The following is a 15,601-nucleotide window of genomic DNA, read 5'->3' as shown; positions in this document are numbered from 1 at the left end:
TGGAACAAAAAAAATAATTCCTCTTCATTCCCTTCCTGAAGTGTTCAAGCTGGCATCATTTGCAGCATGAAGTCCTGGCTCAGTTTGCATATTCAACAGAAAAATGTAAAACAATGCCTCTGACACACAGCTCACTTTGGAAGGAGGCATGTACTTGTTTCAGGTCCTGATACCTGGGATATTCTTAAATCTTTGCCCGGCGTTGCATATGACAGGTATGAATCACAGCAAACGGCAGCTCCTCTCTGCATTCCCCTTTCTAGAACACAGGCAAATTTATTGGCTAATGTTTATATAAGCACAGTGTAAGTGTGCCTGATTTACTGTACCAATACCTGCAGCTGTAGAATGTCTGTTCCACTCAACAGCATTTAAAGGACCTTTGGGGTGCACAATGTGTATCCCATTATCCCATTAATGACAAGGCTCAGTTTTGGGCAATAACAGAAAAGTTCTTTATATGCACAATGATTTTTTTTTTCTTCCTCAACCACTTTTACAGCTTCCCCAAGTTATAGAAGAGTCAACAGCTGGCTTAGTGATGCTGGCAGAGTAAGTAATACTTTGTACATACTCATTGCTAGGGAGAAAAAATGTTGAGTTTATTTTTGTGACCTTTAGATTCTGAGAACTGGCTAAAATCAATTCATAGTTCCGAGAGATTGGATGATATCTACACTAAGCATTAAAATTGCTTCCACTTTGATAGAGTGTGTTAAAATACAACAGCAAGGTAACAACCATTGATTTGGATACAGAATGGGAAGTGAAGGGAGGTTGGTCAAGTGTAGGAGGTCAGGAAACAATTTGACAGGTTTCAAGCCACTCTGTCTTGAACACTTAGGAAAAAGATTTCAAGGAATCTAACCTGGCAACTACTGTCATTAAGGAATAAACATGAGTTCCCCTGGCAGTAAAAAGGGGACAATCATCCAGACTGTGCTTATAGAACCATGCATTGAATTATGGGAATATCATTGAGAGAGAGCAGGATCAGATGACAGCAGTTGCTGTGCCATTGCCACTTCGTGCCTGAGGTCAGGACCCAGCTTTTCTTTCACCACACCAGATCTCTTTTAATGAGGCCTTCTCTTCAGTCCTCAGAGATTAATGGGAGCAGCTGATTCCAGAGCTCCCCAAGGAAGATTATTGCTCAGGCTGTGAACAATACTACATAAATTCTTTATCTGTTGCCTTCAGTTGTTTGTATAGTTCTTGCATGACACTTGGTTTGTTATTGTCTTCACAGGTCACCTTGCAGAACAGATGCCTTGCAGCAGAAGAATTAGGAAGGAAGAAGGGCTGAGTGATAGTGGCATGTATCAATCATGTCATGCTCTGATCTTACTGAGGAGGAAACGAGCCCTGCATTCCTGTGCCAGTGCTGTGGCAGAAATACAGATGTAGTGATTCATACCACTGAACAAGTCCTGACATGAAGAATTCCACCCTGTAGAAAATCAGGTGGTTCATCTACTGGATTTCAACTCCTGGAGCCAGGTATTGCTGAAATAATTCCTGCCAGCTGCCCCTCAGGTGAGAGTAACACAACACAGCCATCAGCACTTGATCGCAGAGCACGGCGCGCTGTAATGCCACGCTAGCTCACACTGTCCACACCACAACGCCACACTGTCTCACACCCTTCCTATGCAAAACCTCTTTAAAATTAAAAAAAACAGAAAGTACCTGCTCTGGGGACCTTGGTACAGCTCCGACCATTTCCAAAGAACCCCTCAGGGCAGCGGCCACACAGGTACCCGACATAGGGTGGCTTGCGGTCAAAGCAGGGCGCTCCAGGGAAACACGGCCTGCTGGCACAGCTGGGGACCTGTGCCACAGCTCCTGCACGGCCAGAACAAGGCAGCTCAAGCATTCAGTCACCATTTATCAGATTAAACACATGCCTAAACTTTAGCTCAGCTAAAGCTTTCTAACTGCTTTTATTCTTTTAAAGTCTAATTAATGCAAAATGTTGGCGAACCTTGAGCCAAAGATGAGAATGTCCTGTAGGCACAGCGTAACAGAACAGCTGTTTCTCATTAAAGCAAGATTTATTAGTCCTCTAATTACATGTTTTCAAGTTTATTACTCGAAGTTGTTCGGTGTTTATCATGTAAAATATAGAAAATGTAATTTTCAGCATAAGTGAAAGATTAACTGAGTGAGAAAAGGTATTATTTGACATCTTTTTTTTGTCTTTTATAATTGGAAGGTAATTATCAAACCTTACAGCACCTATACTGTACTTTTGAAATTACACGGTGAAGTACATATGTTTCTGATCTGGAAATCATCCTTAATGTGTCAAACCTTGTATTACAGAAAACTGCTTTAATTATCTTAGGACTATGTGCAAAATTTAACACTCTGGTTGTATATAATATTTTACCACCTATGATGTCACTGCATAGCAAGTGTATATGAACTGCCTGTGAAGTATTTAATAGTGTCAATGCAGAGAACAGATGATGAATACAATCTTAATGATGGCTGTAGATCCTTTTTAATTGCTTCCAGTGAGGTCTCCATCATGATTCTCATGTATTTTCTGCATTATTCTTGAACTTTACCTAGAGTATCATGATGTAGGATACCTGCAGGAGGCATGTTCTGCTCAGGGATTGGTTGGCCTGGCACAGATATTTTAAAAAGAGAGGATAAGAAAAAAACCACCCTTTTATTTTACATATAAAATATGTTATTTTTACATATATGTATATAATAGATACATATATGATATAATATATACACACATATATGTATATAATATATACATATATATAATATATACATATATGTTATTTTTCCATATAAAAGATGTTATTTATCTGTTGTCTCTGTACAACAGATATGACCAATCTCAATTTTTTGCTTCCTGCTTTTACTGGAAAATCAATTAAAATGCAACACTCATTAGAGGAGGACCAACACAAGCATGGTGCAGGTGCACACCCATGTCAGAGAGTACTGAACCTCTGGAAAAAGCTACTCCCACAGGCAAGTTCATTCCTCGAGTTGATCTCATGGTTAAAACTCAGTAGCAATTCAGTGGCTGCCCATTAAATACTGAAATAAAACACCAGCATCACTTGGTCATGGCAGGCTGGCATAAGCTGCCACTTTTATCATCTTGCTTTGCATTGATCACTACAATCTGGGGTGGTTTTGTCCTCCTTCAGAAGAGGTGATGTCTAATTAAGCCTGCCCCTCTGACTGTTATTGTTGTAATGCCTCCCTTCCATGTCAAATTGTTCAGCAGCAATCCACAGTCTGGTGTATTGAGTGTTTCTTTCTGACTCAAATTTTCTTGTGTTTTAAATTGCTAGTTTATGTTTACTGTTAAGGTGTTAAAATTAATGATTTCTGAATCCATAATCTGCCCCAAATGAAAAAGATTTCATATCCTTGTATACCTACCGTGCCTATCATTTATGTTAAAATTCTTAATTACAGGAGAATCTTTTGTCTCTGAGGGTTGCAGTGGCTGCTTAACCTTAGTCCTGTTCAATTCACCTTTGCCATTGCTTAAAGCTTCTGTAACATCAGCAGCAGGCACAGCTGTGGAAAATATCACAGAGACAAAAACAAGGTGTTAGAGCTGAGCTGTGATTGATGATAAAAAGCCACAGCAACAGCAAATCAGGTAACCTGGCACAAATTTACCCTGGAAGCCAACAAGCAAATAAAGGCAGATCAGGTGGGTCTAGCTGCTGGCATGCAGCAAAGCTTCAACCAGTTATAGGAGAAGTTATTATGCCCAAGCATTTTGAACTTTGCTTGTCTGGGAGTCTGAATGTGCACTGGGATTTTTCACTGGGCTCAGGGCACCTGGAGAAGCTCAGGTCAAGCAGTGTCTGACAGCACTGCCCCTTGGATGGGGATGCTGCACCTCACCCTGGGAGCTGTGCCCTGGCTGAGTTTTGCCTCTCCTTGAAACCTGTCCTTCTCTCTGAAACTCTGGTGAGTGTGTTTGTTCAGTCAGTTCAGCTGCCAGCTTTGTGTGTTTTGAAATACTTTTGAAAAGTGCACGTGGATGCAATGAAGAAACTCTGAAAAATGTGATTTTCTGTATAATTATAAGGTAATGAATTTGTGGTAAAGTCTATGTGGATAATGCTGCAAGCTAAACAGTTATTGTCTTGGGTCTCTTGAATATTCTCTGCTCTTAATAGAGCCTGAAATTCTGACTCTTTATATATATATATATATTAAACAATGCAATGAGCTGTTGCTCACTTTAGGAGCTATAGAATTACTTCAGTCCTCCTTCCCTTTATACTCACTTAAGCAAGGGAGGTAAGAGCAGGAATGTTAAGTTTCTGAATCAGAGCTAAAAATAATGATTTCTATTCTATCCTAGGTGAACAAATAAGACCTCAGGTTTATTCCTTCTAATAAACGTTCATTTCAGCAACAGATTTTTTTTCTGTAATTAAAAAAATGCAAAATAAGAAATGTTACATTTTCTAAAGGCACATTGTTTGGTATATCCTACCTTTATGGGTCAAGTTAACCATTAAAATATGTATTTGTGAAACAGATGCAAAATCACTTTGAAATAACCAATGTGGCCAAATGATACATCACAGAAAACTTTATATACAGGTGTTTGGCAATATGATTGAAGGAATGTTTGGTAAATCTGGCAAAAGCAGTGCTGCTGGTGCCAGGGTCCTGCAGTTACCACTCAGTCTGTTTACAAGGGATAATTTTTTCCTTTCTGTAGTTAATATGAGGAAATATTAATGCCTCCACAGTAAATATCTTCCATTTCTTGGATTTCTTTGGAAATACCAAGAAACAAGTAAAAAAAGTCTTTAAGTGTTGATTTATCTCCTTCTGGGTAAAAAAAAAATTCTTTTGGAGAAGGCTTTTATCTATGTGACTGGAACAAGCAGAGTGTGTGTGAGTCACATGAAGAGCACTGGGAAGGTCTCAGAATACAAAGTCACCACAGGCTCCCCAATGAAGAGTCTGTTGCTCTAAAAGCAAATGTTGAGCCGATCTAAAACTGTTCAGGGCCTTTTCCTTCACTAGCTGGGACCTGAGGAATGACTTCATGCCAAGCATTCCCTGGGCTGTGTCCTCTAATGAAAGCACACCTTGGAAACAGAGGTGAAAGGATGGAAAGGTTTGGCACATTGACCTTTCTCTTACTCTCTTAGCAGCTGTCACCCAAAGCAAAATCAGCCCTGGAAGTGCTCACCAAATACTCACTCATGGATGTGTATTTGGGAGTGAAATAGTGGAGAATGTGCAGAGTGTCCTTGGCAAATTATCTATCTGAAAAGTGCTTTTTTGTAGGCTGTGGTGCTCCTTCTCTAGCAGAATGAAAAATAGCAGAGCAATTTGCAAATACCCACATTAATATAACATGACAATAGTCTGTTTTGTACATTTTAAGGGTCTGTACTTGAAATGAGTGGCAAAGTACTCAATTAGGGATAATAGCAGTAGAATTGAACTCTTTCCCCCCCAGTCTCTTAAAATAAAGCATGTAAAACACTTACATTTGCAAGTTTTACCATTTCCCTCCATCCCAGTGGGGCAAATTCCACATGCATAAGATCCAAAGGTATTCATACAAGACACTCCAGGAAAACAAAGACTCTCTTCACATTCATTCTTGTCTTCCTGACAAGTGAGCCCTGTGGCAAAGCAAAGGGGAAGTTTATAATCAGGAAAGGTTCCCTGTTTATAGTTCAGCTCAAATGTTGAAACAGACAAAGGCTCACTTCTCAGCTACAAACTCATTACAGGGTATGTCACTCATGTTCCAGCCAAATTCCCCACTGTCTCACTTAAACCTGCTTTTATCACACTGTTTATTGCTGTCATTATTGGCACCAGAAGTGCTGAACTTGAGACTAGTGCTCATGGAAAGCTGTGCATGTTAAATAAAAATGCACATAAATGAAATGAATATTGCCCCTGCATGTCATGTCTTTGCTGCTGCTTTTTTGTTGCCTTGTTAATGTGAGATTTTTGTCATGTACTGAAGAACCCCATTTTGGCTTTAGGATGAGGAGCCATGTACTGACCTCTATTGTAGTTTTGTTTCTATGTAAAACCTCACACAACTGTGAGCTAGCCTGATAGAGTCTGGTTGAAGGAAAACCTTACAAAATGATCAGATTTTTAAAAACAACCCAATTTTTTTCTATTTAAAATTTGAAGGAACGTTCTGAAAATGTCACTGAGCCACAGTACTGGTACTCAGAGGATAGGCTGCCACAGGATCTGAATCCAAAACAGTATCTCTTGACTATTACTGATCTTAGAAAGGTTTTAAAAATCCCTTAAAGCAACTGATTTTCAAATTCACAACTTTGAGTGATTTAATGAATCACATTAAGGGAGGATGACTCAAAAGATAAAATCACTATCTGAACAGCAATGAGGCAGAGTAACCAAAAAGCTTAAAGCTCCTCTAGGCTTTAGGTGCTGCTGTCTCTGGGCACTTGGGCAAACTTGCTTGGCTACTGCTGGTCACAGGATGTACAGCCCTGACAAACCAGCCCTGACTACTTTTATTAAAGCATCCCCTTTGTCCCTGCAGGAATACACAAGGAGATTGGGACAGCTTCTGGAGAATCCAGGGACATGCCTCAAGACACAGCACCAGGTACAGAAAGGTTTGATCCATATCAGATATCCAGCTTCATTGTGACAAAAGGTCTAAGGATAAAATAATCTTCTTTTTTTTTTTTCTCCTTCAAAAAAGAAATTTGTCACAGAGGAATGAATTGCAGAATGAAAAAACCAGAAAATTATTATTCACCTCCTACAACATAATCTCTCATTGCTTCAGTATTGCAGACAGCTTCCACTAGTCCTTTCATGTTAAAATAGTATCTCGGTGTAGAAAACTCAAATTGAAGTCTCTTTATAGTTTGAGCTGCCTAAAAAGTCAGTGACATCACCTTCCCATGCCTGCTTCTTCTTGAGGGAAAAAAGAGCAGCAGCAAGAAAGCTGCATCCCTTTTTCTGTGCCATCTTAACATAATTTATTATGGTTTTCATGCTTCTTGCTTAATTTCTTGAAACTGGATATCACCCAGTGTTGCAGGGCTGGGCTTACCTTTTTCCTTCCCTTGTTAGATTTCGGCTGACTGTTTATATTTCATTACATTTCAATTATCACATTCCTGGCATCAGGCTGCTTTTCTCTGATGAGGATTTCTGGTGATGCCTTGGGAAATTATTAGCCATCACATGGAAAATATTGAATGAGTAGCCCTCTGATTAGATTGGTATTTACTTTCTTTCTCTGAGTATCATACAAACACTAAACGTGCTACCATAAACTATGAGAGGAGGATCAACATTCCCAGTTTCAGTAACAACAGTCCCTTCTCCCTTGGTCACTCTCATACTTCCCTTCTCACCTTCAAACACTCCATTTTCACAGCAAAGGGCTGTCTTTCATAGCTCAAAGACAAGGGCATTACAGAAATCAAAGGAACACCATAAATGAAAAGATAAAATTCAGCCAATTTGTAAAGCTGGAACTGTGCAAGCACTGCTTTTCACACAGAGATATTTGATTTTAAACAGTGTCTGACCAATTTGGGCATAATGATAATCCAGATGAATCCAAGGAGAAATGTTTGCAAAGACTGAAACTTGGCTGCATGATGGTGAAGAAGCAGCAGAAAGGGACATGAAACTGCACCAAGAAGTGTCAGTTATTCTGTTTACAGGACCTCCTGTGCACTGCAGCACAGGGGAGTCTCAACTGTCTTGGCACTGCTACAGTACAAATAAAAATAATAGGAATAGAAGTTCATCAAGTTCCAAGGCTGAGCTATCTGTTTGTGTGCCAGCTATATTTCTCCATCCCTGCATGGGAAGTTGTTTGAGAAAATAAAGTCCTTTCATGCCTCGATAGGAGCTGACCACCTACAGATGCAAAGGAAGATTTTTTGACTGTGTTCACATTAAGCTGACTCTAAAGGAACAGAAAAAATCCCATTTAGGGTCTCTATGGTTATTAGAAACCAGTAACAAATCCTGGGAGTTTCTTCACTTTCCTGAAAGATAAAATGAAATTATGGTTCCATCTTGCTGCCCATCCCACCCCCAAATTTGTACTAATCACTGCTATATGGGGAAAGAAATAATGATTTTGTGATTGGGATAGTTATCAAGGATGAGTTCTCAGGTGGGTGATGTTCTTGCTTTCTGTGGCCAAAAGAATAAACAACAGGGAGCTTTCTTATCTTGTTGACAATGCAAATGAAAAATGAATGAGCTTTGAACACTCAGAGATCCAGTAATAACTCTGGAGTCAGCCTTCTCTCAGGTTTCCTACTGGCTTTTCTCTCTGCCTTGCTGCCATTCTTACATTTTACCCTCTCACTGATGCACCCGAGCTGCTGCTTCCCTTGCAGGGGTGTTGGGGAAGCTCTCACAAGTTCACTTCTTGTTTCTCCTGCCTGTTTGCTGTCATTTGTAAAGATTTGATGGTGAAGTGGTGCTGTCACTTGAGCTGCATAGCATTGCCTTCTCATTAGATTATTGATGGTTTTCTGGGGAATTGAGGCATAAACACAGCATCAAGAATGAGCTTTTATTGTTGTCACCAAACCTGCCCTGAAGTAAAATATCTGCTCCCCAGCTGGCTTGCAGCTTCACTTGTTTATAATTTTCCACCTGCTATTAAAACTTTGAGATGTATTCCTTTTTCACTCAATCATATCTTATTTTATTTTCTTTTTTGCTTGTGTTTTGGCATTTTGGGAAGAACAGGAAAGAACAGCAAAACCCATCCTCTGTTATTTAACTTGCAAGATCTAAAGGTGAAGGAAAACCTGTTTTTTCTCTGCCATCAAGGTGCTGCATGCCCTTGTCTCTCCAGTCAGCAGGTCCACTGAAGTTATTAACTCATGGAATTATATTGATTTTTATTCATTTAATCAAACTCCTTAAAGGCAATCAAAACTTTTTCTCATTGTATAGCTCCATAAATTACGCCATAAAAAGTTCCCAATTTTTCCTGTGCTCATAGGAATGTTCTTTCCAGGGGATTACAGACATCCTGCATATGTTTGGTTGGCATAGGGATTTTTATATTTTGATCAAAATTCTATTTTAGAGCTTTATCCTCCATGCTTAGGATTGTGTGTTCTTGCCTCAGTGGAGTCTCTGGTGGTGTAAAGACTTTGGACAGCAGCAGGCTTTGGCCATTAGGTAGCATTACCCAGACTCAACACAGATGAGGTGTCACAGATCTTTTAGGCCATTTTTATGGACTTCTGAAGGATTTTTATTTTTCATTTCTGCTGGAATTTTATAGAAATGAAATCTGGGCTTGAAGTTCCACATGACCAAAGCAATAAAGCTGCTGACAGGCAGGAAGGGTAGTTTGCCCACTGAGTAAAATCTGTTCACTGCTTTTGTTTAGAAATGAGTGTTTTTCTGTATACATGCACAATAAGCAGTAATAATTATGTGCATTTGATGTTACTTCTACTTTATTTTTCAAACCTATAAAACTGGCAGCAGCCAACCTTCTGAGTCTCAAGAATGTGAACAGAGCAAGGAGTTAAGTGCTCATCTTTCTTCTCTTAATTTCTTAAAATCACATTTTGGCCAGCTTTTCTGGCTTTGGCTTGGACAGAGCTTTGAAACCAGGGCACCAGCCTTGAAGAGTTTCAGGGGTTAGATTTTGTTTTGTTATCATGTCTGACAACTCACTGGGTTTGTGATTTCCTAGTGCTTAAATTTAATGAAGCTTCAAGTGGGACTAAAGGACAATTTATTTTTCCATGTTTTCCATATCTTCATCTTCCTTTCCATATCTCCATCTTCCTAAGAAACCTCATTTAATCCTAGGTCTTTCCTCAGCTTAATTAAGTGAAATCCTGTCAAGTGCAAAAAGGCCCTGGATCTTTGCCTTTTCTCTCTTTCACTCAGTCTTATCCTAGCTCATCTCATGGATGGACAAACCCATGGGAAATGAGCGGGAAGCAACAGAGATCTGGCAGGTTCACATCCTCCTTCAGTGATCATTACAGGACAACAGAGGTCATTTCTCCTCATTATTAGATAGAGAGATGAAATTTCTCTATGTCTAAAGCCGAGCCACGGCAGCAGAAGAGCAGGATTATGTCTGCAGCCATTTGGCAGACGTTGTGGCCATGCTACACTCCAAGAATCCTGTAGCTCAGTACATCAGTGGTTAAACCAGAGAGGCAAACAGAGAGGTGTTACCTCCCAAACCAGGGGGGCATTTACAGAAGTAGCTCCCCTCGCTGTCCACGCAGGTTCCGCTGCCACAGGGGTTTGATTTGCAGTCCCTGATGTCTTCCTGGCAGAATTCTCCGTCAAATCCATTTGGACACAAGCACAGGTATTCACCAAGGCCTGGAGGGTATTTGATGTTGGTGACACATGTGCCACCACTGAGGCAGCTGCAGGGCTTCACTCCAACCTGGAAAAGGGAAAAGGGGATTCTGGTAAGGTTCCTCTGAATAACCACAGCTGGGAGCTGTATTGTTCCCCTTTAGGAAGGGAGAGATTTGCACTGCAAACATGTTATCCAGTATTATGGAAACTTATTTTAACCAATTTCCTTTGTCTAGATAGATAGTCTTATACTCACTGTACTTATTTTTTTGACTGAGAGCTCTACTTCAAAGGGATTTCTTTTTTGCATCATTTAGGGGCACATTCTGACTTCTTACAAGGAAAAAAAAACCCCAATCTTGTTTGCTGTAACAGCAGATTTCACATTGTATCTGAGGGCAGAATTTGTTCCTTATTCTTCAAAGAAGAAAGGAAAAATCTGTTCTCTTTGCCTGCCTGCCCACCTTCCTCTTTCCATTACAAATGGCTCCCAGGCAGGAACATGACTGTGGCATTCCTTATCTGGTGTCTCCCTTCAGGGAAGGGAGATCCATGGTTGTATTTTACATATGTACAAGAAGTGCATTTCTGCAGATTCAAAGCTCTGCATTATCTCCCCCAGATAACACAGGTCTAGCTTGTAATATTTCCATTAAAGCCATATCTAGGCTTCAGTTTCCCCTCTGCTGTGTGGGTTCAGCAGGTTGGTATTTTGTGGTTTGTATGAGTAAAAATAGGAATCTCTGGGAATAAAAATCTTTTTTTCACTAAACTGTTCTTATGTGAAGAGTTTGCATCCTGCTTTATTAGCTCATCTGATCAGAGGATTAATGTTAGCCCATACAATAAAGACAAAGCCATGCACAAGCTCTGCCAAGAAACTTAGAGTGTGGAGTAAAGACATAAGAGCAAGACATCCTCTAAAAATATCATTGAGAATGAGTTATAATCTCCCTTTTATAGCTAAAGCCTGGTCTTTTATGTTATGTGCTTTTTTTGTGCAATCCAGATGCAAAATGTGAATTTTGAAGCAGATTAATGAACCATTCAAAGGCTCTGCAAGAATGTTCTTTCAAACAGCAATCAATAGCACTCTCTCTTGTTCCCTGTATATATAGTTTCTATGTTCTCAGAGATATTTATTCCATTAATTGATCATTATTGCTGTGCTGGATATTATGCACTTATGAGGAAATAGCTGAAGCCTAATAACAAATTATTAGCTATGATGACAATTGCACAATGGCATTGACATGACAAACAGGTTTGTTTTTGTTTTGTTTTTCATTTAAAGTGTTCTTTCCCTTACCTCAATAGAGTATCTGCTCTGTGCATTGCACTCATCTGACACAGTGAATTCAAAGGTTTGCATTTCTTCTGAATCCACTTTCCAGAGGAGCAGGCCAGCAGGAGAGAGCCTGGCATCCCGTGGCCCAGCCTCCAAGATGAATAGCACAGCTGACCCTTCTGGATCCACTGCTATTAGCTGGTAAACAAAATTCTCACCAATAAATGTCAGCAGCTGGCTGGAGGGGGCCTGGAACACAGGAGGCAGGTTGTCTAAACAGCAAAAATGAAACCATGATTACATAAACTCCTGTTTCTCCCACGTAAAGATTCTCAGAGTGGGTCTTTGAAGGAATGCTCTGAAAGAAAACATGCAGATCATGCCCAGAGGCTGATGGAGGAAGAGATTTGTGTGTTAGAGGCATCAAATAGCTTTACCAAAAAACCACATTTTTCCTCCCCCCCCCCTTTTTTTTTTGGTGCCCTCTGCTGAATTTTTGTCCCATCCTGCACTTTGATTAATTTTGATGTGCTATCTGATACCTGGGAATAAATAATACATGATTTCTATAACTTCCCCCTAGTCCCAATTCTTCTTAAAACTGTAATTATTTATATTTCTTATACTTATTTATCTTATACATATTTATACATAATTTCTTATACATATTTAATCTACCTATCATCCATCCATTTAAACATAAATAAAATAAATCTCAAAATGCTGAATGACAAATGAACTGGGCAGGCAACTCAGAAGGAAAAATAAATTGTAACCCTTCCATTGAGTAGACTCTCCTGCCTTTACCCATGAGGAGTAATTAAACAAGAAGTTTGAGTGAATTCAGTTGGGCATTTCATCAGGAATAAAGGTGTTTTCAGTGCCAGCAGAGACTGTCCATCCCCAGTGACAGTGCTGTGTATCATGTCACCATTGGCACCGTTATTTCCAGGGTTGCTGTTTACATTCAGTATTTCCTTAATGAAGATAAACCCCCCTAATTTTACAAGGCTATTTAACAGCAGAAGATAAATGCTACCTGAAGATACTTTCAATGAACATAGGTAAGGAGGGCAAGGTAGAGAAAACTATTACATTTTATAATTAGAAACCAAGGAAAAGTAAGATCAGATGAGTACCCTGAGGTGACAGCAGCCCTTTTCAGGGCCAGGAATTTCATCTCCATGTCCTAAGCCTCCTCAGTCTCAAGGCATCTTTCCTCTTTAGCCAGTAGCACGAATTGACAGGTATTGATATTTAAAGGAATCTTCTCACAGTGTAATTTGACCCATAGTGATGTTTAACTTAAAGCACATTTCTAATACCCAGGATTAATTTCAAGCCCTGCTGTAACATTATGAACTATATATGTGTTCTCATAAGGATTCCTTGCACTATGCTCATGGGAAATCATCATTAGGGTTTTTTTTTTTGTGGTGCATATAATTTTATCCAACTTTGCTTTCCATAGCACAGCTTAGATGATGCAATTATTTAAATATGTGTCTCCTTTATTGCTGCTGTGTTATGAGAGCTTTCTAAAATGCTTGTCCAGCAGATTGTCCTGGCATAACTGTTGAAAGCTTCCATCTATTCATTTACCTTTTATTTCCCAAACACTAAAGCCATGGAGCCCATAAAAGTTGTGCCCAAAGTAATCAATGAAATATTGATGCAGGGTATGCATTTATGGGTAAACACAAAGGTGTTAACTGAATGGATGGTAAGTGCAAGTGGTAGGCACAAAATACCATAAAATCAGATGTTCTGAAAGGAGTCTGTGGAGGAGTGTTTCTAATCCTACAGAGATCTGCTTGCCATCCAGTAAATACATATACACTCTCCCTATTACTGCAGAACTTTTAAAGAAGTTTTCACACTTTTGAAAAAAGGTCTGACAAAGCCTTTCTTCTAAATATTTCAAAATTTTGACATCATTTAAAAGTGAACCATGACAAGTGTCAGAGTTCCCAAATCACTTCTAGTTTTATAAATTTCAAAACAAATGCAGTTTTTACTTCTTAAACCATTTCCTGAATTTGAAAATCGAGGTGTCTTGGTATCAGTAATGAGTCTGTCTGTGTAACTCTCAGGATCAGCTCATCCCTGGGGATGATTCTGCTCTGGCCAGCAGAATATGAGGTCAGGTTGGATGTGTCTCTGGGCAGCCTGGTCTAGTGGAAGGTGTCCCTGCCCATGGCATGGGGTGGGACTGGATGATCTTTGAGGTCCATTTCAAACCCTTCAAAACTTTCTGTGATTCTATGACAGAAAGGAGGCAAGGTTTGTGAGTCACAGATAATATTCCTCATTGGATTAAATATTTTTCTGGGGAAAAACACACAGCTTGCAAGTGTACAGTCTCTGTTTCAGATCTAACTCACCCTTAGGCATCTTAACTACTCATCCTAGTGACATCCAAATAGGTTTTTAGTTGGCCAACTTTTGGGATGTAATAAAACCCCAAACAACTGAAGCAGGCTGGTTCTGTGACTCACACACCTTTCTGTTCAAAGCCTAAAATGCAGAGAAATTCCTTCTGGAAGCACCACATGGATTTACATAAAAGCAGTGATATAATCTTTATATTGAACAGCTGCAAACATGCAAGGGAGGAGATGGGCTGTGAGGATAATGCTGCTGGAAGCACGGATTGTCTGTAAAGAGTGGGGTGAGCAATGGTTGTTGTTTACACTGGGCAGGTAGCCATGAAAAAACTATGATTTAGTCTAAATCCTTCAGGAGATGCTTCAAAAGGCAGCCTTCCCCATGACCCCTGCCTCGAGGGGCTGCAGAAGGAGCCTCTGGGTTCTGTGGCAGTGAGTGGCTGATCCCTATCACTTGGACTCCCTGCCAAGCCAAGCTCTGTTTTGAGGCATTTCATAGGATTTGGCTCAGCAAAAGGAAGCAATTCTAGCAGACACCAAAAACACATGCTAGTGTTTTAAAAACAGTATTTTCCCCAAATAGCCTCCTTAAAAATTTGTACCTGTGAGATGCTGACAGAGATATTTAGGGTTCACCTTTAGCTGACAGACTTGGGCACTGCACGGGGCACTGGCATACCAAATTCTAATATTCAGGCATTTTTTTCATTTATTAATCTGAGATTTGTCAGGTTTCAGGCAGAACAGGGTGCATAGTGCATGCAGTGGAGCCTGTATTTCTGATGTACCCAATTATTCTACACTGCAAAGAGTCCATGTGAACTCACAGGATAGATTCAGGTTAGTTAATGGAGGAACAATATATTTAATCAAATGAGTCATAAATTCCCAGATAAGTGCTTCTAAATTCTAGAAATAAACCTCTGACTTACTTTCATTAACAGACCAGGTGAACTTAGAAATGTCAGGTTCACAGAGAAGACAAGGGCTTGTAGGGCTTGACTCTCCTTCACCATAGCAAAGTCCATCTATATTGCATGTATTTTCCTGAAAAAAGAAAAAAGGAAATAAAAATGGGTGGGAGGTGAAAGCAATGGAAAAAAAAAGGGAATAAGAAAGATAGGAAATTAGAAATTATTAATTTCTGGATATAAGCAGGAATTCACTTGTCTCTTGAAACAAGGAAACAAAAGCAATTTAAATGTTGGTGCTTTCTGCTTACAGCAAGGAAACTGTGGAAGTTTTCCAGTCCCAGCTTGGGATCTTTGCAGCTTTGAATGTTTTAGCTTAGACAAAGGGGTGTAACTTTGTCATTGATGGATGATGGATGCAACAGAATGTGACTCTTTCCCCATTTGCACACTCATGAGGTGTTTGTGGTCACTATTCCCAGCTGTGACTGCTCTTATGGGGAGTAATTTCGGGTCTCCATGAAAGGTCAGCTCCATGAGACTCCCAAAGCCTGAGACTAGACTATTTCCATTTGAAATATTGGAATTCTGCTCTTCATAAACATTTGCAAAAGCAAATTCTGCTATAAAAGCAGAATAAAGTGCATTGGAATTCAGGCTCC

General features: G+C 39.7%; 1 protein-coding gene across 1 annotated transcript in view; it reads right to left on the bottom strand.

The window, feature by feature from the left end:
• Positions 1–15,601, bottom strand: part of LOC119703311 (von Willebrand factor D and EGF domain-containing protein-like) — a 168,753-nt gene that overhangs the window by 51,849 nt on the left and 101,303 nt on the right. The window contains exons 15-20 of the mRNA XM_038142997.1: positions 14,961–15,075; positions 11,663–11,913; positions 10,219–10,438; positions 5,514–5,651; positions 3,421–3,561; positions 1,690–1,845 (exon numbers count right to left, since the gene is read on the bottom strand). Coding sequence (XP_037998925.1) covers positions 1,690–1,845; positions 3,421–3,561; positions 5,514–5,651; positions 10,219–10,438; positions 11,663–11,913; positions 14,961–15,075 — 1,021 coding nt within the window. The remainder of the gene's footprint in view (positions 1–1,689; positions 1,846–3,420; positions 3,562–5,513; positions 5,652–10,218; positions 10,439–11,662; positions 11,914–14,960; positions 15,076–15,601) is intronic.

The sequence above is a fragment of the Motacilla alba genome, chromosome 7 (genome assembly GCF_015832195.1).
Source record: "Motacilla alba alba isolate MOTALB_02 chromosome 7, Motacilla_alba_V1.0_pri, whole genome shotgun sequence".
NCBI lineage: Eukaryota > Metazoa > Chordata > Aves > Passeriformes > Motacillidae > Motacilla > Motacilla alba.
The sequence above is the reverse complement of the archived record's forward strand: the minus strand, read 5'-3'. Positions and strand labels throughout refer to the sequence as shown.